Raw genomic sequence first — 24328 nt, forward strand, 5'->3', positions numbered from 1 at the left:
TGCACGTGAAGCGCCGCAGTTTAACACTAACTACCGCCATTGTATCAGAGCAGAAAATGGAGGACAGATGCCGACGCGAGCATGAATGATACCATCTGTGGTTTAAAACTTCTTTCTCTCTCTTTTGGTTTCAGTGAAGGATGGAAGAGGCTTAAGCCTTGGTTTGTGAAGAAAGACAGTTTGACACGGGACAAATAGGAAAAGTTTATAGAAGAATTAAAAGAGGAGGACAGAGACAGAGTGAGAAAAATGAATAATGCACAGACCTGAACGACAGAACCATGGGCTTTCATTTTCCCCACCATTTCTGGTTGTCTCAAACAGCAGGCTTTGCTTTGAACAGATTTCTTTGACAGTGTATGTTACAATTCTTAAAATTTGTCTGTTCATTACTTTTGCTGTTGAATCTGTGTTGCTGCTATTCTTGGCCAGGTCTCCCTTGTCCAGGGCATTTTTCATTTTTAATCTCAATGGGAGTAACCTGATGAAAAAAATGCAAAGAAGATAACAATGATTAAATAGAGCTACAGTGTATGACTTCATGTCTCAGTGTCTTATAGCTTATGTGCTCATCCATTTGAATTCTGTATTTAATCATAACTTTGATCAATTGAAACACGGCTATAGTTCAATGTTAATTTAAACACAGGACTCAATTCTTACATTAAATAAAACACTTTTCTGACCAAATTCTGTATCTGCCAGATGAACCAAGACCCAGGTGTGTCTCAGATAAGTGAATCACTGAATGAAATCCTTCGACAGTGTTGAGGAAAGGAAGATATAAGGGGATGCTGTGGGAGATCAGATGGTAGAGAAGATGTTACTTAAGATACAAATCCAATTATAATCGCTCAACTGAAGTGGGTGGAAATGGGTTCAAGTGCGAGAAAGACAGAAAGTGACTGAGATGGAATGAGTGAAGATGAAGAGAAGCTGGTCCCGACAGGGAGGGAGCAGCGGAGAGTGGGCACATTGTGAGGTGGAGGGGTCGGGTCGTCGGAGCAGAGAGAGAGAGAGAAGCTCAGATCAGCTCGGAGGCTGACAGCTCCCTGACAGGGATCAGAGGAGAGGCTTGTAAGTGATATGGCTTCAGACCCTGGGGTACTCCTCATGTCTCTCTGGGTCGTCTATGAGTTGTTGCACAGTGGAGGTTGTTCTGCAGACCTGTCGCATGTGTAAGTTAGTCAGTGTGAACCCTGCAGCCTAATTGAAATAAGAGACACTTTCCATACGGCTGAAGAGCGGAGTAAAGTGGAATTCTCTTGGCCCCTCGTCTGCATCATCTCAAAAAGAAACTTCCAGGAAAATGAGAAGAAAGAAAAGTGGCGATGACATCATTGATTTAAAGTGAACATCTGCGGGCCAGACACTGTCCCGGACTTAAAATAGACCCCGCAGGCAGCAGGAAGGCAACCTGTACTGTATATTTATTCACTCCTGTCAAAAACGAAACTCATATTTCAACACATTAGTTTCAGTTCAGTGGCTTTTTTCCCCCTATTTTTCAAGTCATGCCAGGGTGGAGGTATAGAAAGGCCATAAAACCCCAGATGCGATGGGACTGGATAGTGTCATCTGAAACATCAGGAGAGATAATCCCAGGACACGCCCAAACCAAAGGGTCTGCCAGCAGCAGCAGGAGGAGGAGGAGGAGGAGGAGGAGGAGGACCGGGTGAAAGTGGAGCGGAGGGAGAGGAGGAAAGGAACCGTCCCCCTGTCAGTGGCATGCGGGGCTCGTCCTCTCAGACCTTACGTCAGCCGGAGCTCTTTAACAGGCTGTCAGGCCGGGACGCGGGGCAGAGGAGCTGCGGTGCGGGACGAGGATGACAGCGGCGGGACCCGGAGCAGGAAGGTGCGCACCTGCGCTCTGCGGCGCGTCGTGCGCTTTTTAAACGGGATCAATTCTGGATTCAATGCATCTGCACATCTCCACCAGTGATGAGGTGGCTCCTGTTGTGGATTCTAGCAGCAGGCGGGATTCAACAGGTGGGAAGAAGGATCATTGACCCACATCTTTTTGTATGATTTCGTTATTAGACTGTGCTTTGTCTTTTGTTGTGTTTTATTGTGTCACTGTTTCAGTGTTTGTCAGTGCAGGTCTATATCTTGTTATAAACTTCGGGATGAATAAAGTGGTATTTCCATAGGGTCGTAAAGTGACCAGGTAAATTATAATCCTGATAACCTCCACTGAGCATAGAAGCATATTATTATCCATGAAAAAATAATACAAATAGCTTATGGGAGGGAGTTTGAGCAGGGACAAACTCCACAGCAGGTTTAAGAGACTTCTTCCAGTTTCCCTGTTATAATGAATGCACAGTGTTTATGGTCTGCATCCTGAGGGTCTCCACATGTGTCTGGGGCGCCCATTTTACGATGCATCTAAATCTGCTGCTGTTTCTGCAGAGCTTTTTGCGGAGTAATGAATTAGGAATCCAAAAAGACCATATCCCAATTTTTTTTGGGAGCATCCTGCTGATGTTTCATCTTCTAATTGGCTTCTAAATTGAAACCAGTGGCAACTTTGTGGCTCAGTGAACTTGATGGAATTAACTGAGGCTTATTACTATTCATTCTAAATCGCTCTGACAGCTCCGAGGAAAAGTTATTATTGTCCCAGGTCATTCCACACGATAGAAGTTAAAAGAAGTTGCCATCGTGCACCCTCACTTTCTAATTTATATTATATCGCCCCCTTGTGGTTATATAGGAAACAGTTTAAATCTTGATTTCCTGTTCCTTTTATATTTGACAAATTAGAACATCTGTTTTGCATTTAGAAATTGTGTGTTCAGCTCTGGGGTCAATATTTGCTTGATTTGGATTAGTCAGTTAAGATTTATTTAAAAGTCACTTTAGTTTTGCTCAGATTCTGATTCTAAACTAATTACAGTCGCCAAAATAAAATCAAGAAAGTAAATTATACTCGAGTATTTCTCCAAAAGGAATTATAAAATGTTTTGTATCAAAATAAAGTCATGTGTTCTATTGTTACTAAAATTAAGGTCTCCTGTGAAATGATAAACAACAATCCAGGTGACAGCTTCTTCACTGCCCCGTGGTGATATCTGGAAAGGTTTCCTTTTTCAAATGTGACCCTCTCCCCTGAGGGAGGGCTCGTGCTCGTGCTCATGCTCGTGCTCGTGCTCGTGCTCGTGCTCGTGCTCGTGCTCGTGCTCGTGCTCATGCTCGTGCTCGTGCACTCACTCACAGAGGCCATGTGTTGTGACCAGAGGCTGACAGCAACACAAGATGAAAGCGGCAGGGGGAGAGGGTTCATCAGTCCTGCGGAGGAGAACAACACTTCTTATTAGCTTTCCATCACCACAACACCAAAACGAAACAGTTTGAGGTCCCCCTGAAAAACATGGAAGCAGATGATGGTTATTTTTTATAGGCTTGGTTGACACATCAAAGATGAAATCTGGACATTTTGAGATCAAGAGATTATTTCTTCCCAGTGATTAAACACTTAAATTTATTCTTGTTCTTGAAGATGAACAAGTTCAGGCTGACGGTTGCATTAGGCCCACTCCAAGTTTTCCTAATTATTTGTTTGCATAATTCATGTTTGCATAATTAATCTATGTTTGTTTGTTTTCTGTAATTTATCCTGATCACTGCAGGCTGACCTAACTCTGAGTAATGGCCTGGTGGCGCTGCTCTGATTAGAACATTTCTTCATTAGCTTTCAACACCACAAAAAGCGGCTGTTGTTATAAACATAGATTCATTAGAGCGCTGAGAACAAATGATGGCTGTATACACCATGCATGAGATGATTTAGCCTGCTCTTGGAGAATTAATTGCATATGAATTGTGCCTGTGTATAAGAATACATGTGTATTTGTGTACATAAAGTACATAAATCTATCTATCTATCTATCTATCTATCTATCTATCTATCTATCTATCTATCTATCTATCTATCTATCTATCTATCTATCTATCTATCTATCTATCTATCTATCTATCTATCTATCTATCTATCTATCTATCTATCTATCTATCTATCTATCTGTATATCTATCTGTCTGTCTATCTATCTACCTATATCTATTCATCTATTTATCCATCTATCAACTATCCATCATGTTATGATTTATGAGGATATAGATCATTTTTGACATCCTGTCAAATATTTCACTCCTTCTCTAGACCAGTTCATAATCTGGTAATTATGAGGGACGTTCAATTTATTACTGCATTCAGGCATCATCACACTTCACAGCATTTGCAGCAACTTTCCATTTTCTCAGCTCCACATTTCCTGAGTGAAAACCTGCAGACCTTCCTCTGGCTCTTTCTCCTGCACATCATGCTCTCAAAACAAGCAGAATTCAATTCCAACTCTGAAATGTTCTATTTGTTGTGTGAAAAAAAATAAAAAAAATAAATGAAAATGGGCAAGTTTTCCCTCTGCAGAGACTCATGCATCCGCTGTTCAAAACCGATCCCGGAGTTCGGGGCTTGTAATGTGCCCCGTGTGGCCGGTTTCACTGGAAACATCTGTTTTTAAGAGCTGCTGGGCTCTTTGCTGTGTGATCTTGGCCAGCGGCTCGTAAGACAGGAGAAATTTTGATTATGTGTTTCTGTGTTTGGCAGGATTACACTTTCATAGTGTTGATGAAACACCTTTGAAGTGTGAAGCACGTACAAGACTTTGTCATAAATGTAATAAGATTATCGCTGCTGGATTTTTAATTCCTTTTTTATAGACCAATTTAATTTATGGCACAGCATGACCACACATAGGCAGGCTGCCATGTTTTCAGGCATGCAGGCGGCGAGGCAGAGGTGTGCATAAAAATGTGATTATAAAGCTTTGGAGCGGTGACTTACTGAGACAGGATTAATAAAGAGATGGCTGGACACGAAAGAATTCAGTATTACGGATATTACAAAAATTGCCTCACCACATGGGGGCAAATACCATTTAATAAGATGACATTTAGATTTTCACCAACAGAGATTCGTCAGCTATTCCATTTGGGGATGACCAAAGCTTGTACTGTATATTCATTATGGTATATTATGGAACATTAATTGTAAAATAAACAAACAATTATTCAGACACTAAGAAATACATTATATTTAGGTGAAATTGTGGTTAAACGTACTTTATTTTGTTAAGAAAGTTGTTCTAAAGTCATTAATGCTTAAATTGTCCATGTTCCTCCTTCCAGGCCTTCTCCCAGAATTCCACTGCCATGCCGCCTGCCACAGGCGTCACGTCCCCATACGTGGACCCCTACAACCGGACACAGTACTGCAAGTGGCCCTGCGAGTGTCCGGGGGCCACCCCCGCCTGCCCGCCGGGTGTGAGCCTCCTCATGGACGGCTGTGACTGCTGCAGGACCTGCGCCCGGCAGGTGGGCGAGGTGTGCAACGAGGCCGACACGTGCGACTACCACAAGGGACTGTACTGTGACTACAGCTCGGACAAGCCTAGGTACGAAAAAGGAGTGTGTGCATGTAAGTGTCACTCACAAAAACAACAACCCAACAAATGAATAACAAAAGGCTCTTAGTACATTTTCTGCTGTGATGTTATTCTATGTGGTTTTTGCTTATTTCAGCAGTTTGTAGTTGTGTGAGGTACCATGTTTAAATACGTAGCTCATTTGTTGCCATGTGAACATTACACACATTACATAACACCCTCAGGGATTCCCTTCAACTTTTCCCATTAACTGATTACTTTTCAGTGGTCACAGGGACCTGATATGAATCTGGGTAATAATGCATGTAGTTTGAAACTGCACTGGGTTGCAGAGGTGAATTTAAATCTCTTTGAATACAGTGACAAAAGTAAGATCTCCACAAATCAGAAAACACATATGGAAACAACCATTACGTCTATGAGTACTGGGAATGGGAAAGAGAGGATTCTGGGTTGTGCGTTTCATAGTAGTCTCTTTTTACAGTTACATTTGCAGTAACAATGTCATCGTTTGTGATTCAAAGCTCTAACACTGTCATTATTGTATGTATGTTTTCATTAATTGTATTGCTTTTTGTTCTTCAAAGCATTTTTGTGGATGCAGTTGACCCTTTTCTTTCTGGTCTATAGTAAATACTGCTGTTCATATTATCTTTATTTACTCCAAACAAACTCTCTCACACTGATATTTGTGATATTGGTTGTTCAAATCTTTCCTGAAGTAGCTCTAGGTTTGCGTCACTCTTGTGATACCAACAAATGAAAGTAACAAACCAGACTTTTATTTATCCTGAAATGTGACAGATTTTGAATCTACGTTCATAACTATTAATCATAAATGCCAAGTCATGAATGCAGCTTCCAAGCAGTTGCACATTGCCCTGTTTGTCTCCTTGCATTCAGTGTGTGCCTGCTTGTCGTTCCTCTCTGTGATACCAGATATGTCGGGAACGGGCTGTGAGCACGACGGTGTGATCTACCGTAATGGGCAGAGCTTCAAGCCCAGCTGTAAATACCAGTGCGTGTGTGTGAACGGTGCCATCGGCTGCGTGTCGGTGTGCACGGAGTCCCAGCCGCCCCGGGTGTGGTGCCAGACCCCACGTCGGGTCAAAGTTCGGGGACAATGCTGTGAGCAGTGGATCTGTGATGAACCCAAGAGGGGGCGCAAGACGGCTACGCGACACGCAGTGGAGGGTAGGACACGTCTTCTGCTTGGTGAAGTTGGCCCTTTGCAAACAAACCCGCATGGACATTTTGTCAAATCCCTTAATTTCCTTCAAGCTCATTGAAATGCAAAAAGTTCTGAGTTGTGTAATGTGTTGAAACTTCCCTACTCCAAAACATTGTCATCTTGAGTTTGGTTATATTTAATGGAGTCCTGAGGACATGTGTCAGGGTATGTGGACATTTAAAAAACATTTCCATGTCCTCTTACTGATTCCCTTGAGCTCTAAATCTTTGGATTTTTAGAGGAATATTAAAAGTGGTAGAACAGCAGCAGCTGTGTTTAAAATGTGCAGTTAAAAGTCTATTGAGCACAGTTACTAGTCCAGAAGCATCTTATGTGTGTGTGTGTGTGTGTGTGTGTGTGTGTGTGTGTGTGTGTGTGTGTGTGCGAGCAGGGACAGACCGATCCCATTCTGTTGAAGCCCTCACACTGTTATTGGGTGTCGTCCAGTTTCCAGTCAGTTAGCACACAGTGGCGCTCTGAGCCACGGAGGGCTGTATGTGAACGAAGACGTCTTTGTGTTGCCAAAGGAATTTAATCAAAGCCAGACCACTCAGAAAAGCCTGTTTAAGGATCTTAAATTAAAAACACATACGGTATCAGGCGATGCAGTACTCCTTTGCAACTGGTCCTTGATGAAAATAATTATCACAAAGAAACCAAAGTAAGCCAGAGTTAAATTTCCCCCGGGCTTCTCGATCAGTTCAAATCATGTTAAAATTAGTCATCAGTCGAATCACTGATTCTTCAATAGAGAAGAGGTTAATCTGCAACTAATCACTTTAGTCCTTTGTATCTTTGTAACACTATTATTATTCTCTGTCCCACATGAGTGTTTGCTTCTTTGGTCAGTTTATTTTATTGTACATTTTAGTATCTTTGTGTTTTTAGACCATTGGCTCATTAGGGTCACAATTTCCTTATAGACATGGAAATTATTGGAAAAATGCTCAATATGAGAGTAATCTGGATTTGCATCGCTACTGAACCCAATCTCTCAGGTGTGCTCATTGGAAGGGGAACAATGGTGTTGAAACTAAAGGGCGTTAAGCTTGAATCATAACAAAGTCGATCAATGTGTTAAACTCTCATCTGTCCCTATTAACCCAGCTTTCACAGCTGAGACTGGGAGCTGGCAGAAGAACTGCATTTCCCAGACTACCTCATGGAGCCCCTGCTCCCAGACGTGTGGCCGCGGCCTCTCCCTGAGGGTCTCCAACGCCAACGAGCAATGTGAGCTGGTCAAAGAGTCCCGCCTGTGCAACCTGCGGCCCTGCGAGGTGGACATCACCAAACACATCAAGGTACTACCTGATGGTGACTTCTGCGGCAGTCAAACCCGGCCTGGACCAGTTGAGCTAACGCCAACCTGTTTCTCCTCCTTTCCTCCTGCAGCCGGGGAAGAAGTGTCTGAACATCTACAGGGAGGACCAGCCCTCCAACCTCACCATCTCTGGCTGCACCAGCAAGAAGCTGTACCGGCCCAAGTACTGCGGCGTCTGCACGGACGAGCGCTGCTGCATCCCCTACAAGTCCAAGACCATCGACGTGGAGTTCGAGTGTCCCAACGGGACGGGCTTCTCCTGGAAGATGCTGTGGGTCCAGGCCTGTTTCTGCAACCTCAGCTGCAAGAACCCCAACGACATCTTCGCTGGGCTGGAGAGCTACTATGGTTACCCAGAGGTCATGAACTGAAGAAGCGCCTCGTCAGCTGAAGGACGTCTGGACTTAGCTCCACCTTCTTTTTGTCGTGCAGTGTTTTGTATTTGTAACGTGTCAGACGGAGGGAAGGGATTTTCATGTGGTCTTTTTTTCCTATTGGAAAAATCTGTAAATACGAAATATATATATATATATATGCGTCTCCAGAGCGGATTCATAAAGCATGATGTGCTTTGCAAATGAAAATATTCAGCCACTGAGTGTGTGAAATATTGAAGGCTTAATTTATTTATGTAGCTTTCGGTAATGTAATAATATATGTGATGTTCTCCAGCTGCTTTGGGAACATCTGTAAACTCACAAGTCGAATACATGATGAGGCTTTACTGAAGATGTGTTTTTCCTTAATAATCTGTAAGTGAAATGCCAAAGACAAAGCCTTACGTTGGAGACTTTTTTTTCGTTACAAATGAAAATCACAAATAAAAAAAAAGACGCAGTCAGGGAAGATTCTGTTACAAGGTTTTTATTGTCGTTTTTTTAATAAATACAAACTGTTACGTCATTTTAATGCTTTTCTACGGCATTAGACGGTTGTGTATTGCAAACTTTACAAAGCTGTGAATGTTTGTGTTCTACCAAGCGGAAGACAAAGATACGCTGCTGTAGTGCAAAGTAAAATACGGGAGTAGAAGGTGTCAGGTAAGTTCTACGGCTATCCACATGTTAACATGCGGACCTATCACTTCACCCACCCGAAAGAATCCACCACCACGTAGGAGCGTCTCGTCCAAAGAGGGAATGGTTCCGTGGCACATCTTTGTTCCATTGTGATTGATTGCATAGAAATCATCATAAAAATAAAAATTTTGTTTGAGGCCACGATCCATTAAAAAAAGCTTCTGAGTTGGTGAGTGGTTTTGATTAATGGCGAAGCTGACAGACTCATGACGGATGTGAGTTAAAAGAAGTTAAAATAACAAGATGTTTAAAAAAAAAAAAATCAAGGATAATGGACACTGCTGAGATGAAACAACACTTTCCGTTGTATATAAATGATCAACTTGATGCACGTCACTTAATGTTAAAAGTTACACATGCGATTTGAAAAAAGCAAACCGCCATTTATTTTAAAGATTTATCCACTAGTGCCTCCACATTCTCTACGTCTACAAATCTGCTCCTACGTACCAACGACAACACGTCAGACATGGAAAACAAGGAGATAAATGATCAGACAATTACAGTGAACAGAAAACAGTCGTTTACAGTCAGGTATGTTTAAGAAAGCTGAGTCAATATCGGTAAAAATGGATAAAAACAGGGTGAGGAAAATGCAGAAATGGGAATTTAAAACAACTTTTTTTTTTTTCTTTTTTTTTTGTATATGTATGAGAGGTTATGAGCGATACATGTGCGAGCTGGTGTCCACAGCTTCCTCCGACATCCTCTGCCCCTTAAGACACAATCGCCTGACACCGGAGCTCAGGAGCAGTTCAGATGTGTTGGAGTCCCTCAGAATGATAAAACAGGCTTACACTTGACCCCTTGACCTCCTACTCATGTTTTCTAATTGGGGCCTCTCAGCTGCACTGACCTCTGCAGGTCAGAGTCCTTTGTGCGTTTTTACAAACCCGGGATTACGCTACCCTTGTGTCCCTCTTCGCTTGGATGTGTGTGTGAGTAGCAAATGTGTGTGTGTGTGTGTCGGTTAGAGGCAGCGCAGCACAAACCGAAGGGACCTTTGAGAACTGCGCGTGTTTCCCCGGGGGTGGAGGCTCGCTTTAGCAGGACACTTCGGTGGACTTGGGCGCGGCCTGGTCGAGGGTGCCGTCCATGGAGCCGCCCGTGTGGGAGCGGCCGCGCTGGTGCTCGGCCGTCTGGCTGCGGCTGCGGCTGCCCTCGTTGGTGTGCGAGCGGGAGCGGTTCCCCTCGTGGGTGTGGGAGCGGGAGCGGTTGCCCTCGAAGGAGGTGACGCTGGAGCCGGAGGCGGTGCGGGAGCGGACCAGGCGGGTCATGCAGGCAGACGGCACTGAGGAGAGGAAGAGGAGGATGACGTGAATGCACTGTTTTGAATGAAGCTTTGATTTTGTGCAATTGTTTAATTTAGAGTTTATTTCATGAGGTTTATTTATATCGAGGGCCAAAGCAACCAAAATAATTGACTTAATAAATATGCAGTTAGAAAAAAGCAGTTTCGTACCTCTATAACTCTACACTATTTATTTACATTTATATATTTCTCCATTTATGAATTTAATTATCTATCTATAATTTAGGCAGCCTCAATGCTCCGTGTACCTCTACTTCCTTCACTCTCAATGTTTAAGATGGAAATAGTTGTTTAGCCACTAAATTAATCTGACAGCTGTGGTGACTAGTTACTTTGCAGGTGACTATTTTAAAGAACTATAATGAGCATTTATGCAAAACAATGTATTTTTATCCAGTGAATCAAATCACACAACAGAATGAGATGTATCAAATCAACAACCATCAGTGATCATAGTCAAATTTTTTAAATAGTAAAAATGTGTAGGAAAGTACGATGAGGCGATTGAACCTCCATATTGGATCATTTTACTTTATAATTATATTGAATCTTCCAAATAATAATTGTATTTTATGAATGAATGCAATAAACACCTGCAGCTGACCTCAGACTGAGTTTAAGTTACTCCTCAGTGAAAGCTCGGGTCATTTATTAACAACCGACACCATGGGGTGAAGACGATGATGCAAACTCCATGTCACCACAAGGTGGCAGTGAGGTCAGTTTCTGCTCGCTGAACACAGCAAATACAATGTTTTACTATTAAATTTCGTCTGTTGGGAGATTTCCTGACTTTCTCCAGCAGTGTGGAGGTTGGATGAGGTCTGGCTGTATGAGGCTAGTAGTCAGTGGCACAGTTGAAAGGAACATAAATACTGCGTGTGTTGAATACTTACTGTATCCCATGCCCTGAATGAAGTACTTGAAAGCTTCTGTCAGTTTCGCTGGCTGCAGAGGAGCAGAGCACAGAAAAAGGGAAATGATCAGATCAGTCCTCCTGTCATTAATTATCACACTTGTTTACATAACACCTACAGACTCGGTCTCTCATCCGGCAGCTTAGTGCTCAGAGTCTGAGATATGACAGCTGCTATGAGCAGGTGCTGCCCAGGGCGGAGGATTACAACCTGACAAATGTGGTGCACGTCTGCCACTTGCTAATGCTCTTAGGTGCAACCTTCCTGCGCCTCATACCCATCCACCTGACCCTCTGTGCTGATTATAGAGCCCTGTCCGCTCTGCTCTAACAACATCAGTGTGGTTTTGTGTCGCACAAACATAACACGTACACACCTGGTCAACCTGGGGCATGCCACCGCAGTCAGCCATCTGGAGACAGGAGGGAAAACACAAAGCAGTTAGCCATGCCGGTGGTCCGACGTTCACACAGTGAAGTGGCTCCACGCCACTGCCCACCGTTACACTCAGCACGTACCATCCGTACAGTTAACCCCAACAAATGGCAGCCATTTGTGCCGGAACGGCCATTTGGTTTTGGCCGCGGGTCATAAGAGGCCATCGCGGGCCACCACAAGTAGGTCAGTGGCAAACAGAATGCTTCCTCATGCATACACACCTCTCAGGACGCATTCAGCTGTCCTAACTCGGGTTAATATGTCACCAGGTAGATGCTGAGCCAATGGAATCTTATCAGCCGATGCGTTTCCATCAAGGCTGTTATAATCTGAGCGAGGATATGGGACAGAAGGCGGGGGGGGGAGGGGGGGAAGGCAGGACAGAAAACAGGCTCCTTTACCTTAAGCAAGGTTGTCTTTGTCGGGTCCAGCTTGGTGTTGCACTCAACCTGCAGGTTCACATAAATACACATATTCATTGAGATATTTTCTACACTGAACATTGTAAAAGGGTTAGGCTAAAAACTGTTCCAAAAGTACTATTATTTGAATTTTAAAACAAAATACACTTTTTTCTTGCCTAAGCACTTAACCATGCACATCTCTTCAGCTTAAAAATGAGTCCGAACTGGATGGAAAACACGTCTAGCACGAGTTTGCTTGGTTATAGTGGTGGGAGGTCTGATCATTAGCATAAGAGCCTTGTTTTCAACAGCTGTGTGAACGTCAACTCACCACAGCGTCCACTGCAGGTGAGCTGTCGCCAACCACCAGCAGAGAGGGGCACCTGGATGAGGAGAGACATGCAATCGCACATTAAATGTGGGTCAAATATTGTTGATTGTGTTTCGATTTAAAGAGAAATATGCAGCAGGTGAAGATGTTGCTTGTTGGAAACTTACTTGAGGGTTCTGACGTGGCTTCCAGGCACCGGCCGCTCGACTTCCAGATCCCTTCGACTGAAGAAAGAAAGAAAACCTTGTGAATAACAATTTAAGATTCTACAACCTGTTGCAACCCAGGTTATGATTTATGTGGTGCAATATTTCACCTTTATACAGGCTAAGAAATTCAACATAATACAACCTGCAAAGCCAAGAGGTGCCTGATGCATCGCTGTGTTTACCTTTCGTAGGACTTGATGAAGAGATGCAGGTTGAACTGGTTCATGTCATGCAGGATGTGGTGGCGGTACGTTGCAATCATGTCCTGGTTGTGGTGGATCTCCTCCTGTGGTCATCAAGCACAACATCTGTTAACTAACTCCCAAAGACCTGGAAGAGCGAGTTAACCACACACTGTCCTGCACCGGTCAGGTGGGATCTACTGTATCCTGAGAAAGAGTCTGAATCATTACCTTTCCAAAGAGGTGGCCGATGATCATGTCGGGCATGGCGTGGGCCAAGCCACTGATCTGAAATCAGATATAAATTTATTTAAAACATCATTCACCTTATTCTGTCCAATATCCTTCTCCCATGTTTGGGTGTGTATGATCTAGTAGTGTGAGTTTGTGTGTTACCTTGTGTGCAGCCCAGTCCATCCAGCCCTCAGCACACGGATTGATGTTGATGAGCAGCAGGCCCTCCATCAAGTTTGGATAGTCCAGCTAAAAACACACATTATCACGAAATTAGTGATTTATTACTGTAACAAAAAAGACTGTATTGGCTGTTAAATACAAATAATAGATAAATAATACAATAACTAGGTGCTACCTCTTCTCGCTGTATGTGTTATGTGTTATTTTAGAATCATAATGCATCCGCCCACCAGACAGATTTCTAGAAACTTGGTGGAAGGATGCTACATGGGTCAGGGAGGAACCCTTACAATTTTGCGTCTGACTTTTTCTTTGTCTTTCTTAAAATGAACAAGAAAGGGCCTTTCTAAAGATTTTTGTTGATATCCCTGAGAATAATTCATGTTACTTGATTGATTTGAAGGGGACTCTTTGGCCATGGCGGAGATATGTGCGATTCTTTTTCTGTTTAATTCACACAACCTGTTGCATCTCCTCCTTTTCAGTTCATTCTTAAGGTTTTTAGATTCCTCTTGGGTGCTTTTAATATGTCAATTAGATTGTTTTTTGGATAAAACTATATTATTTTATTTGTGACATATTTGGTGTTGTCTCTGTAACTCACAATTTTTATCTCAAAGATGCTTCTCCGGTCGAATAAACGTTATATTGTGTTCATATAAGTTCACACATATTTGAGTTAAAGAGGAAGCTGCAGCAGGGAGTTTAATGTTGTATCTCTGTCAGGCTTTTGCCAACAGAGTGTGACTTCCTACCGAGCCCAGTGCTAGTGTTGACTGCAGGAACATTCCTGAGACTTTTGTGGCTCAGCGGGCTCAAGCAATAAGCTCTGTTATGTTGCCAAAATCAGCAAAAACGTAGAAACACTTTAGCCGGCCGTGCTAATCCTGGATTGATTCAAACTCATATGTATGAAGCCTGTTGGAGAGGTTCAAATGGGCGAAACTCACTGCAAATCTGGTGAGAATGTAGGCCCCCGCCCCGATGCCCATTCCAATGACGGTCTTCAGCCTGGTATGCACAGAGAGACACGGATACTGTTAGAACAGGTTGGAAGACATCTTAAATATGAGTGTGAGCGGTGAGTGTGAGGAAACTGCAGCTCAACGTACCCAAAGTGCTTCAGCACCAGAGGGAGTGTCTCGGCGAGTTGGTCCATCGAGGGGTACTCGTATCTGGGAAAACAAAAAGCTTATTGTTACAAAGCTTTAGTTATCAATTAAATAATAACCACTATCTAATCACTGCCCTGAATATGCTCTTTATATCCTTGATATCAACCACCTGTGCCTCACTATCTGTCCTCAGATCACCGTCCACGTATTTTTAACACGAGGCAAAGTCCCACCGTAAAAACAAAGAGATTAGTCGGGACGAGATAAACACCTCTACCCACAACACACATGCAAAATTAGGTTGTCCTAAGTACATCCGCTTTGATTTACCTCGAGTCAAAGGTCACAGACTGCTTGAAATATATGAGGTGCGTCTATGAGTGTGCGTGTGTGTGTGTGTTTGTGCGTCTGGCTCACCCAGTGGAAAAAGTGTTTGCTCCCTCGTGCTGCCCAGGGGCGTCAACGTGACACACGGCAAAGTGCTGCATGATCTCTGACATGTCCTCATGGTTGAAGAGCGTGTCCCAGCAGGTTTTGTCTGGGAAAATAAGAAACGATAGGAAAAAAAGAGGTGGAGGTGGATAAGTGATACTTGGCTGAGGAGTGGAAATGACCTCAGGTGAACTGAGGACAAGACTTCGAGTTGTTTTTGAGCAACATGTAGGTGTTGCTGCTCATCATCTTGTCTCATAAATCTGATGATGATTACGGAGGGGTTGAGATACTCTGGTGCAATCGACTAAATACTATAAAGTTAGATCAGTGGATCCTAATCTGGTCCCACATGGTACAGTAATTCCAAACAGCCCCAGGCTTTAGGCACAGCAACAGATGTTTCGCATAGAAAGAGCAGAATCAGGAGCGGAGCTTACGGTTCAGTCCGATGTCATGGAAGGTGAGAATGACGGGTCTTTCCCCTTTAGGAACCCCCTTCATCGTACAGTGGATTCTTCCATAAGGAGTCTCCACATCGTGCTCCTGTAGAGGCAAACACAACGACAGGTAAATATACTTGAACTTTCAGATATAAATTCCCCAAAATAGGAAAAGTAAGAATAAATGTCCAATCATTTCCAATATAAGTGTTTTGCACAATCCTGCATTATTTGCTCAGCTATAGTTATGGATTATTTCTTCCGTGCAACTTTCCGACCAAACTACAAAAACATTGTAAATATCATCCAATGATTAAAGTCTGATCAGTTCTGTCTAATGAGCTGCAAAACAAATAAATAATCCAACAAATCCAGTGGAATCTACTTGAACGCAGCCTTCAGTCTACTCACACTGACTTCAATCTCAGTGACAATCATTTCCACATCTGAATCCTCCAGAACCATGATTGCAGCAGAGGAGTTCAACACTGCTCAATACTGGGAGAAAAGATAAACCAGTCGCAGCAGCGATAGATCCAAGAGCTGGTGAGACTCTGAAGTTGTTCAGCTCTGAGGCAGAGGGCTGTGTTTTATACCCCCACTGCTTACCAGTCCAACCCTAAGCCCCTGGCCTCCCATGGTGCCTTGCACACTGTTCAAAACAAGCTAATTCTAGATGAAGTGATCCCTAAATTGGATCAGCCAATGTCAGACAGAGGGCCCATTGGCTACTGTGTTGACGTGATGAGTAAGTATGGATGTGTGGCCAGAGGGGGAATATGATGAATGACTGAGTGCGGGAAAGATGGCAGTTGTCTTTCAGAAGGGTTTCAGGGAAACACTTTCCAAACAATGGCTGAGATTGGTGACATTTAACGATTTCAAAAATGAAAGATGGATTTAAATGAAAGTGTCTATCAAAGCCAGAAAGATCTAAAGGAAGACTTTTGATAGCTTATAAACATTTCCCCAAAAAGTACTTTATTAACAGTCAATGACTCACTGAATCTGTGGTATTACTTAATAGGATTAGGGGTTTGGAAACTTACTAATGTCATAAAAGCCTTTTTATTTTTATTTACAAATTAACTTAAAAATAATTATATTTTAACCCAAATATTAATTTTCTAACCAAACTATTTATTTTGAACGGAATCATTAAAAAACACTCGCTGTCTCATGGTGACCTGCCCTGTTTCGTTTACTTAACTGTACACGATGATCTGTTGGATGGTTTTCAAACCAGTCTTTGCTCCATTGGATCTGCTCCAGAGGAACAACCAAGGAGGCGTGTAACCTATTTACCGGACATTATGTACATGTTAACATCACAGAATTCACCACGCCCCCGCTCCGCCCTTCACCCCTGCTGAACGTACTCAAGCACGTACTCAAGCACGTGGCTTACACAAGTGAGATCATCCTGCAAGACAACACCTACTTGTTTGTTTGTGTGTTCATGCGCTGTACATGCATCTATAAAGCTTGAAGGGAAAAGGTGAAGGATTTGTGTGCCGGCGTGAATCCCCCTGATATCACCGGTCTCAGTTAATCCTATTCCCCTGATTGTGGGAAGCTCAGTCGACGCAGAGACACCAGAGGACTTGTGCCGGATACTTCAGGTCACAGATGTAACAGCAACATAAGTCAAGAGATCATTGCCCACTGACCAGAAGACACATAACAACAAAGACGATGAAATCACTAAACAAGGCCGTTTTTTTAGGTATTTCAGTCGTTACCTTCGTGGTCTAAATCTTGATCATTAGGTTCTTTTAGCCACCAAATGTGTTCTGACAGCGAGGGTCTGACTCTGGACGCTGTCCAAGGTGCTGAGAAGCCCCCAGACTCAGCAGAAAACACATACGAAACCAGAATAGAGCGCAGTAGAGCACAAACCTCCCCAAAGGTCCAGCAGTCCTCTTAAAGTCAATCAAGGTGCAACAAATTCACAAACATTCATAGATTCAATTTCCCTTCATCTGCCTGATGTATTTTCATTCAGATCCATGAATTATTCCCCGGGGGAAACATAGAAAAATGACCAAACTCACAATGTTTCAATCGGGACGCAAACCACATCCTTCCACCATCTTTTGTGGAAATCTTTTCAGTTGTTTTTGAACAAACTTACCTACCCACAAACAAACTTACTAACAAATGAACAGGGGATGAAAACTTCCTTGTGTGTGAATATGCCCGGCAGGCGAAAAGAAATGGTTTGATCCACAGTAGCTGCATCCTACAAATCCAGAACCAGGGAATGTTTCATCATTTCAGCAGCTGACTGAATTAGCGAAGCCACAATTACATTTCAGACCTAATAACATCACAGTGGATGAAAGGTCATCACCAAGATAGATGAGCCCCCCTTACCAGAGTGGACTACTCATGAAGCAAAGAGTGTCTTTATATCAGCCACTAGATGGTAGTAGACCAGTTCAAATTATAAAACACTGAATAAAACCATCTGTGCAAACAACTGTTAATAGGTCTCATCTGAAAAAACAATCATCAGCCGTTAAAGCTCGGTTGGCAAGTGGCGGGAATAAGCAATGTGTGCAAACGTACCTTGATAACAAGCTGCTGCACAGCCTCTCTCAGGCCCTGCAAGGAAAGAACAAAGCAATGAAAATGTAAAACTAATGCAATTACACCTACAATCTAATATCCTGAGGGGGGGGGGGGGGGGGGGTCATCCCATAATGATTGAGCAGAATCAGAATCAGACATCAGTGTTATGAAGGATCATCAGAAGATATACACTTGAACAAAGGCCATCAGACTTCATTTACGAACCTGGGTGGCACAGAGAATGTTTGACCAGTGGTTTACATGAGGAACTCAAAGTGACTGTTGTTGATCCCTGGGGGAGCAGATATTATTTCTGCATCCAGCGTTCTGATGGTTGTTTTTATGATATGATTAGATTACGCTTTCAATCCTATTAAATAGTTTGATCTTTTTTATTTTTGATGTATTGTAGATTTACTGTTGGCACACATGCAAATCCAGATACAGATCCATAAAGTTCTTATTCTAAAAGATGTTTTAAAACATTTCCCGGGTTTTTTCACTCCCATCTTTGCTTAATTAAATAAGAAAAATATGAAGCACTTTTTGTGTCATAGTGTGCATTCATTTAAAGGAAGATTGAACAATTTTAAATAAAAAAATGAAATCTATTTGGTTGTGGATGTACTGTATTATACTTTATTATAGTTTCCTTACTTTTACTTTAATAGTTTTCATGGTAGTTGACACTTAACTTAAAAACAAGAGGTGCAAGTAAAAGCAAGTAACTAAAAAATAAACACATCACAATCACACAATAATAACAATAATGTACATTTATATCTTTAACAGTATCCCAGCGCTGAGCACTAAACTTTCCTTGAGCAGGTCAAGACTTATTTATGAGAACTATCAATAACTTTTCTGATTTTGATTTGGCTCTGATCAGGATACATACCGGCAGTTCCCTGTCAACCAGCAGGTGTTTGGACTCGACCTGGATTTCATCCATTTCCAAAAGCAGCAGAACCTGCAGGTGTCAGAGAGGAGAGTCAGTGAGGAGCTGATTCACGTGGAAGATGCCTCAGGTTCAGAGAAAGAAGAGTTATGTTGGATAATACATGCAGTAATAGGACTAATATAAGACTTTCCAAACTATTTGTGTTTCTTTCAAACTCAACCAAAGTGTTATCATTTTCTTGCTGGGTCTCAAACTTCTTTTTATTTAAAGTGCAGAAAAGATTTTAACTTTGAGACTTTAAAACTTTGAGGTGGGTGTGTTCGTTATAGTTTAATGACTCTTCACAGAGCAATTAAAAGAGACTGGAACACAAGTGAATACACACAAGTGCACAGCCGCAGCAAGCAGAGACTGGACCACATAGCGGGCCACACCCAGTAAGCCGCCCACAACAGAGACACACAAACAGAGAGTTTCACACACGACGTGACAGACGGAGTGCTCGGGCAGGAAGACCGAGGGCTGACTGATAACAAGACGTAAAAGAGGAAATGTGCACCCAGAATAGCTGTCACGCCACTCGAACATGAATACAAATATTGAGCTGGAGCCAGAATCTACTGGAAACTGAAGCAGCCCCCTCCCCAGCTAACAGTTTCAAGATGTAAAAAAAAAGAAAAGAACACTAAGGGACTGTTCAGCAAGAAGAATTCAGGAGAGAGGGGACAGATAGAGAGAAAGAGAGAGAGAGAGAAAGTAAAACGGGGCAAGTTAAGAAAGAGACGCCAGCCTGTGTTGATCTGTGTTGGAGGAGAGCGACCAGGCTGCAGCTCCTGCATGCAAATCAAATTAGCCAGTTAAGAGGGTCCTTTGTGCGCTGGCCCCTGGTGGCTCCTGAGAGCCAGGGGGCCTGCTCTCCTCTCTCCCCCCTGCTGAAGGAGGCCTTAACTGACCCAAACACATACAGGAAGCAAAGTTCCCACCAACACAACCCAGCCTCTTTTCAGCTCCCTGTTGGCGCCCTGTGCATTCTGTCACTTTCCTCTGTTTGTCTCGGTTTCGTGTTGGCTGCAGTCGCTGTGTTTTCTCTTTTTCAGGCAGCCTCTATCTGTTTTGTGCTCTCTGTCCTTCGGTGTGTGTGGTAATGGTTGTACACAGCCAGGGCAGACAGTTCATCAACATCAACCTACAGGGGCCCGAGACGCTCTATTTAAAGGAAGAGATTCATCAGGTTTCAAGTGTGGAGATGACTGTTGTCGGGCAGAATACGCCCTGGACACACAAACACTCACACACGCTCCTTTGACTCGGAGACCGGCGCCAACCGGACCTCGCAGCACCACAGAGGAAGAGGAGTATCAAACAACAGGTTCCTTTTTGCTTTTTCTTTTTTTGCTGAGGCATTCAAAAGCATGGCCGCCATTGCACTGCGGGAGCTTTGTTGGAGAGGACAAGAGATCCTCCCCCGTAGAGATTCCAACGCCATGTGAGAGGAGGCGTGTTCGTGAACTTCGTGATGTCGGAAAATGAAACAGCTCCAACTAGTTTAGATAATGTGCAGAGACAGAGTTGACGACGACGGGGGGGATGGATCCTCTAAAGCTTTATTTGTAAACACAGAGCTCATTAACAACAGAAGTCAGATCGCAGACCATACCCCTCTGCTGGATCGCCACCAGGGCCTGTTTGCACAGAGTGTGGATGAACAGCAGACGGACACAAGTAGGTCACCTGCTGTTTCAACCAGCCGTGCACCTCTGACTGTTTCCCCTCGCTGAGATAATGCTTCACCTGGCCAGCGCATGGAGTTGAACCCCACAGCATGGTAATCCCATGTAGCGTGACTAGAGAGCTTCCGCCCGTTGATTCATAAATGTGGACTTCTAAGCTGTTTACGCAAAACACATCTCACAGAGAAATAGATTCAAAGTGCTTGAGTTGTGCAGGTTCTTGTTTTTAGATTTCTACCAAACTGTCCGGTGCCTGGAACATTATGATTAATGGGGAGTGGGATGTTTCTGCTGTGCACCTTTTTTCTCACAGGGGTTTTATGTTGCGGGGGCAGCAGGGGGCTCTCTTGGAGCTGGCCTCGCTCCAAACTGGCCTGTAGTCACTGGCAACGGGTGCACATGGTCTCTCTAACCAAGTCTCACCAAACCAGTTCTCACATGCACATTTATCGAAACCTGTGTTTTTAATGCCTGGCTGTAGTTAAACAAAACTATTCAGACAAACAGCTTGGTCCTGGCAGAAGTGAGACTGTGTTGTGCAATCGTGAACAGGAAGCAGTGGGAGGATATGGGCTCGGGAAGATCCACAAATCTGAAGCTCGGAGTCAGCTGCACAACAAGTCAAAGAAATGAGTTCTGGGTGAAACAAAACTTAAAGAGGTTTTTGACTAATAGTCCCATGACAACAGACACTGTAGTAAAGCTTATCTTCTACCATTCTTTGATGATCTGTTTCTTTTCTTTTTAAGTGTTGACATTAATCATATTTCTCTTGACTGGGGTTTATTCCTGAAAAGTGGTCTTTTTTGAAAATCCAATGTTTTCACTGGACAGTGACTTAATGTGCTTTGAGCCTTTGGTGGACGACAACACCACTAACACTGTGGCCCGCCCCCATAACACTTTAGTGCTTGTTTTTCCACAGCAAATCCACAGATACGACACACTACTTTAAGCCAGAACATCCAAGTTACAAAACAGCATGAGCTCAAGGTCTCCCTCCGTTCGCTACGAGAGAGAGAGAGAGGGGGACAGAGAAACATATGCACTGATTAGATTTGGATGGCGGATCTCAATTTTGGGGAGGCTGGAATCAAGGCCATCCTTCCTCCGCTGCCTCCATGTAGTTTTTAAATCCACGAGCCCGCTGCATCCGTCTGCAGAAACAGTGATTGCTTCCCTAATCTTTGGGAACTCGCTTAATCTGTCAAATCCCTGGGTTCTGAAATATTGGCACAGCAGCAGGCCTACACTGGACTAAGCTGTCACAGACCTACATTTTCAGATTGTAAAAGATACCAAAATGTGTTCGTCTCCGTTGCTGCAGCGAGTTGATGAGGGGAGGGAGGGTGGGTGGTTTTCGGGGGGGGGGGGGATCACCGTCAGTTTCATGTGGAGAAAAACACTTTTTTTTTAGTAGGACAGGGGCTTCCAAGCAACAGCTGCTGCTGTTTACAGTCAGATCAGACCTGCCTGTGTCTCGCACCAGAAGACCTCTCCTGCTCGTGAGCGTCTGAAGAGATCAGGGCAGGGTCGTAATCTTTCTATTCAGGGTTGAGGGCTGGATAAAGGCTATATCACAAACATCTGAATTAACAGGAAGGTCTACGCCCAGCTCACAAAACAGGTCAGGACACATGCTTGTTCGGACAGGCACTCATGGAGGGGATGCTCTTATACGCAGACTGCCGTTAATGCTACAAGTAAATAGACAGCATACTTCACAGTGCTGCATAGAAATGTTTAGATCCTCTGATTTGGGGGGGGGGGGGGTAGGTTTGGTCACTGAAACTCAGCAGGGATCTATACATTTATATTAAATCAAATGTTAGTTTCTAACATCCACCTAGGTGCATGTTTATGTTTTACTTTCTTCAAATTAAAGTTAGAAAGCAAAATCTTTTGTTGTGAAACTTTTTTCCTAGTTGTGTTTCTAACATTTGACCTAAATGCTTCCTCTTTTTCCAGGATCACATGTTGAATTCACTCTCAAGTTCCTTTTTAAATTCCCCCTTACTATTAAAATGCATCCAGGCTATCCAGAAATGATTACCAACAAAACTCCTGGTCATGATGCATTGTAGGTGACAACACAGAAAAAACAAATACTGACATGCATGTGAAGTATCTTTTGCTCCCTTCTGTATATTTCCCAGCTCACACTCGTGGGATAGGACACTTTTCTTTGCTGAAACTGAACTTTTAAAAGTGTCAGTGTCAAACAGGAATAACAACGTGCTCAGACATGCTTAGAACAACAACGAGGCAGGCGTCCCCACTTCCATATCAAATACCAACAAGAAGTAGAACCAGAGGAGCAGGAACCTACCTGTGGATTTCTCTTCTGATTGTCCTGAGATGATCACTCCCCGCAAACAAATGTCCAGACAAACTTTTTCTCTCTTTCTCTCTCTCTCTCTCTCTTCAGACAGATTGCAGCAGTGTGGTGGGACAGGCGTTGCTTTGTTTATAACGTGAAGCACAAGGCGGATGTTTGAGGGAATGTTATAAAGGATGGAGGGGGGGGAGAGAGTTTGCAGGGCCAGCCCACTTTAACTCCCCCCTGCTCTCTCTATTGGGCAACAGCAGCTGTGGGACTGAGACAGGCAGCTCCACTCTTGTCTTTCCAGAGGTTGCATGATGAAGAAGAAGACAGAACAGATGGTGACTCATGAGGGAAAAACTCCCCACGCAAGTTTGAACCCCCCCTTGAAATATATATGCAATGCTCTCACAATGTTACCCGAATAACTTAGTGGCGGATATAAGATTTTTCCGAATCAGGGGCCAAAATGGGGCCACAAATTGCACAAAGGGGGGGGGGGGGGGGGGGGCAACATCCATGCACAGTTCCTGGTTCAGTTATGTTCAAATTAACGTAATTCCCTCTTTACTGTTATGTCTATAGCTTTAAGTAAAACCACATTAATACATATATTTTGAGAACTATAACTTTTTTCAAGCACAACAAAAGTTGAGAATAACAAATTGTCATATTTGTTTTTTAGTGACGTGATGAGTTGGCAATTCTATGAACCCGAAAAGGCGTCTGGCCCAGGGCCGCTTCAGGGGCCAGTGAGATTTCAGCTGAGGCTAGTGCCTACCTGACACCCCCCCCACCCCCCGAACCAATTGTAATACTGCAACTGTACAACGGTATATTTATTGTGATTTCATTGTGTTTTCGTGTTTTTTTTTCTTTAAATCTCATTGAATTAGGGCTGAGGGATAAAAACAATATCAGCAATTGATGGTGGTTGATGTTTGAAATTGCACGATACCCTCAACACACCTTTGTGTCATTGTCTCGTCATTACCTCTACCTCCTGTGACACATCTGATGTTATCTCACATTGAAATCCATAGCGCTCCTTCTCTCCACTGACAGGGTGGGGACAGGAATCTTCTCTCCTTTCTTTCCCCCTGCAATCTGTAATTAATCTCACTCTAACAGAGGAGCAGCTTTCATAATGATATGTTTTTGCCCTGGTGAAATCCCGACTGCAGGCAGTTGTTTCATAAAGCTGTGTTGGGGCTGCTGAGGCTGTAGGACTGAAGCCAGGCCTGCAACCTTGATTTGAGGCCCAAAGTAGATATGTGTGTACAAAGGGAAGCCCCCCCCCCCCTTTTTTTTTCCTTGATAGCGCTCTGCCATTGTCTACTCAAAGTTAGCTTGTCCAACAGACGCAACAATCAATCCCGCGAGGGAGACACTTTGCTCCATGTGTGAGCGGCCGTGCAGACGAGGAGAAGCATGAAAGACGTGTTATCCAACTCTACAGAGCCACTTCACATCGGTTTATAATCTGTGTAGATTGTCCTTTTTAACAGCACATGTAATCT

At 43.4% G+C, this 24328-nt stretch overlaps 2 protein-coding genes across 3 annotated transcripts; one reads left to right on the forward strand and one right to left on the reverse strand.

Moving 5' to 3' along the window:
* The first annotated feature begins 1697 nt into the window (after positions 1–1697).
* ccn4a (cellular communication network factor 4a) lies at positions 1698–8854 on the forward strand. The gene is made up of 5 exons (XM_062410453.1): positions 1698–1989; positions 5193–5481; positions 6389–6643; positions 7788–7981; positions 8073–8854. The coding sequence occupies exons 1-5, from the start codon at positions 1942–1944 to the stop codon at positions 8370–8372; spliced, it is 1086 nt and encodes a 361-aa protein (XP_062266437.1). The 5' UTR covers positions 1698–1941; the 3' UTR covers positions 8373–8854.
* On the reverse strand, positions 8850–22977 carry ndrg1a (N-myc downstream regulated 1a). 2 transcript variants are annotated; one of them, XM_062410451.1, is made up of 16 exons: positions 22815–22977; positions 18753–18824; positions 17852–17887; positions 15278–15383; positions 14823–14943; positions 14403–14465; positions 14241–14301; positions 13270–13356; positions 13105–13161; positions 12874–12977; positions 12650–12706; positions 12483–12534; positions 12149–12196; positions 11686–11721; positions 11289–11340; positions 8850–10371 (listed from the first exon to the last, which is right to left on the reverse strand). In XM_062410451.1, the coding sequence occupies exons 2-16, from the start codon at positions 18804–18806 to the stop codon at positions 10124–10126; spliced, it is 1182 nt and encodes a 393-aa protein (XP_062266435.1). In that variant the 5' UTR covers positions 18807–18824; positions 22815–22977; the 3' UTR covers positions 8850–10123. The 2 variants fall into 2 exon arrangements, with proteins under 2 accessions (XP_062266435.1, XP_062266436.1); XM_062410452.1 differs by lacking the exons at positions 17852–17887; positions 18753–18824; positions 22815–22977 and adding an exon at positions 15692–15842.
* Between the last annotated feature and the right edge of the window lie 1351 nt (positions 22978–24328).

Source organism: Platichthys flesus, chromosome 17, assembly GCF_949316205.1.
Source record: "Platichthys flesus chromosome 17, fPlaFle2.1, whole genome shotgun sequence".
Lineage (NCBI taxonomy): Eukaryota > Metazoa > Chordata > Actinopteri > Pleuronectiformes > Pleuronectidae > Platichthys > Platichthys flesus.

Excerpts from the sequence above, each read along its gene's own strand:
- ccn4a (XM_062410453.1), top strand. The coding sequence starts at position 1,942 with ATGAGGTGGCTCCTGTTGTGGATTCTAGCAGCAGGCGGGATTCAACAG. Across the intron at positions 5,482-6,388 it reads CGAAAAAGGAGTGTGTGCAT|ATATGTCGGGAACGGGCTGT; the intron begins GTAAGTGTCACT and ends CTGTGATACCAG. Across the intron at positions 6,644-7,787 it reads TACGCGACACGCAGTGGAGG|CTTTCACAGCTGAGACTGGG; the intron begins GTAGGACACGTC and ends CTATTAACCCAG.
- ndrg1a (XM_062410451.1), bottom strand. The coding sequence starts at position 18,806 with ATGGATGAAATCCAGGTCGAGTCCAAACACCTGCTGGTTGACAGGGAA. Across the intron at positions 17,888-18,752 it reads TGGTTGACAGGGAACTGCCG|GGCCTGAGAGAGGCTGTGCA; the intron begins GTATGTATCCTG and ends CTTTCCTTGCAG. Across the intron at positions 14,944-15,277 it reads CCATGACATCGGACTGAACC|ACAAAACCTGCTGGGACACG; the intron begins GTAAGCTCCGCT and ends TTATTTTCCCAG.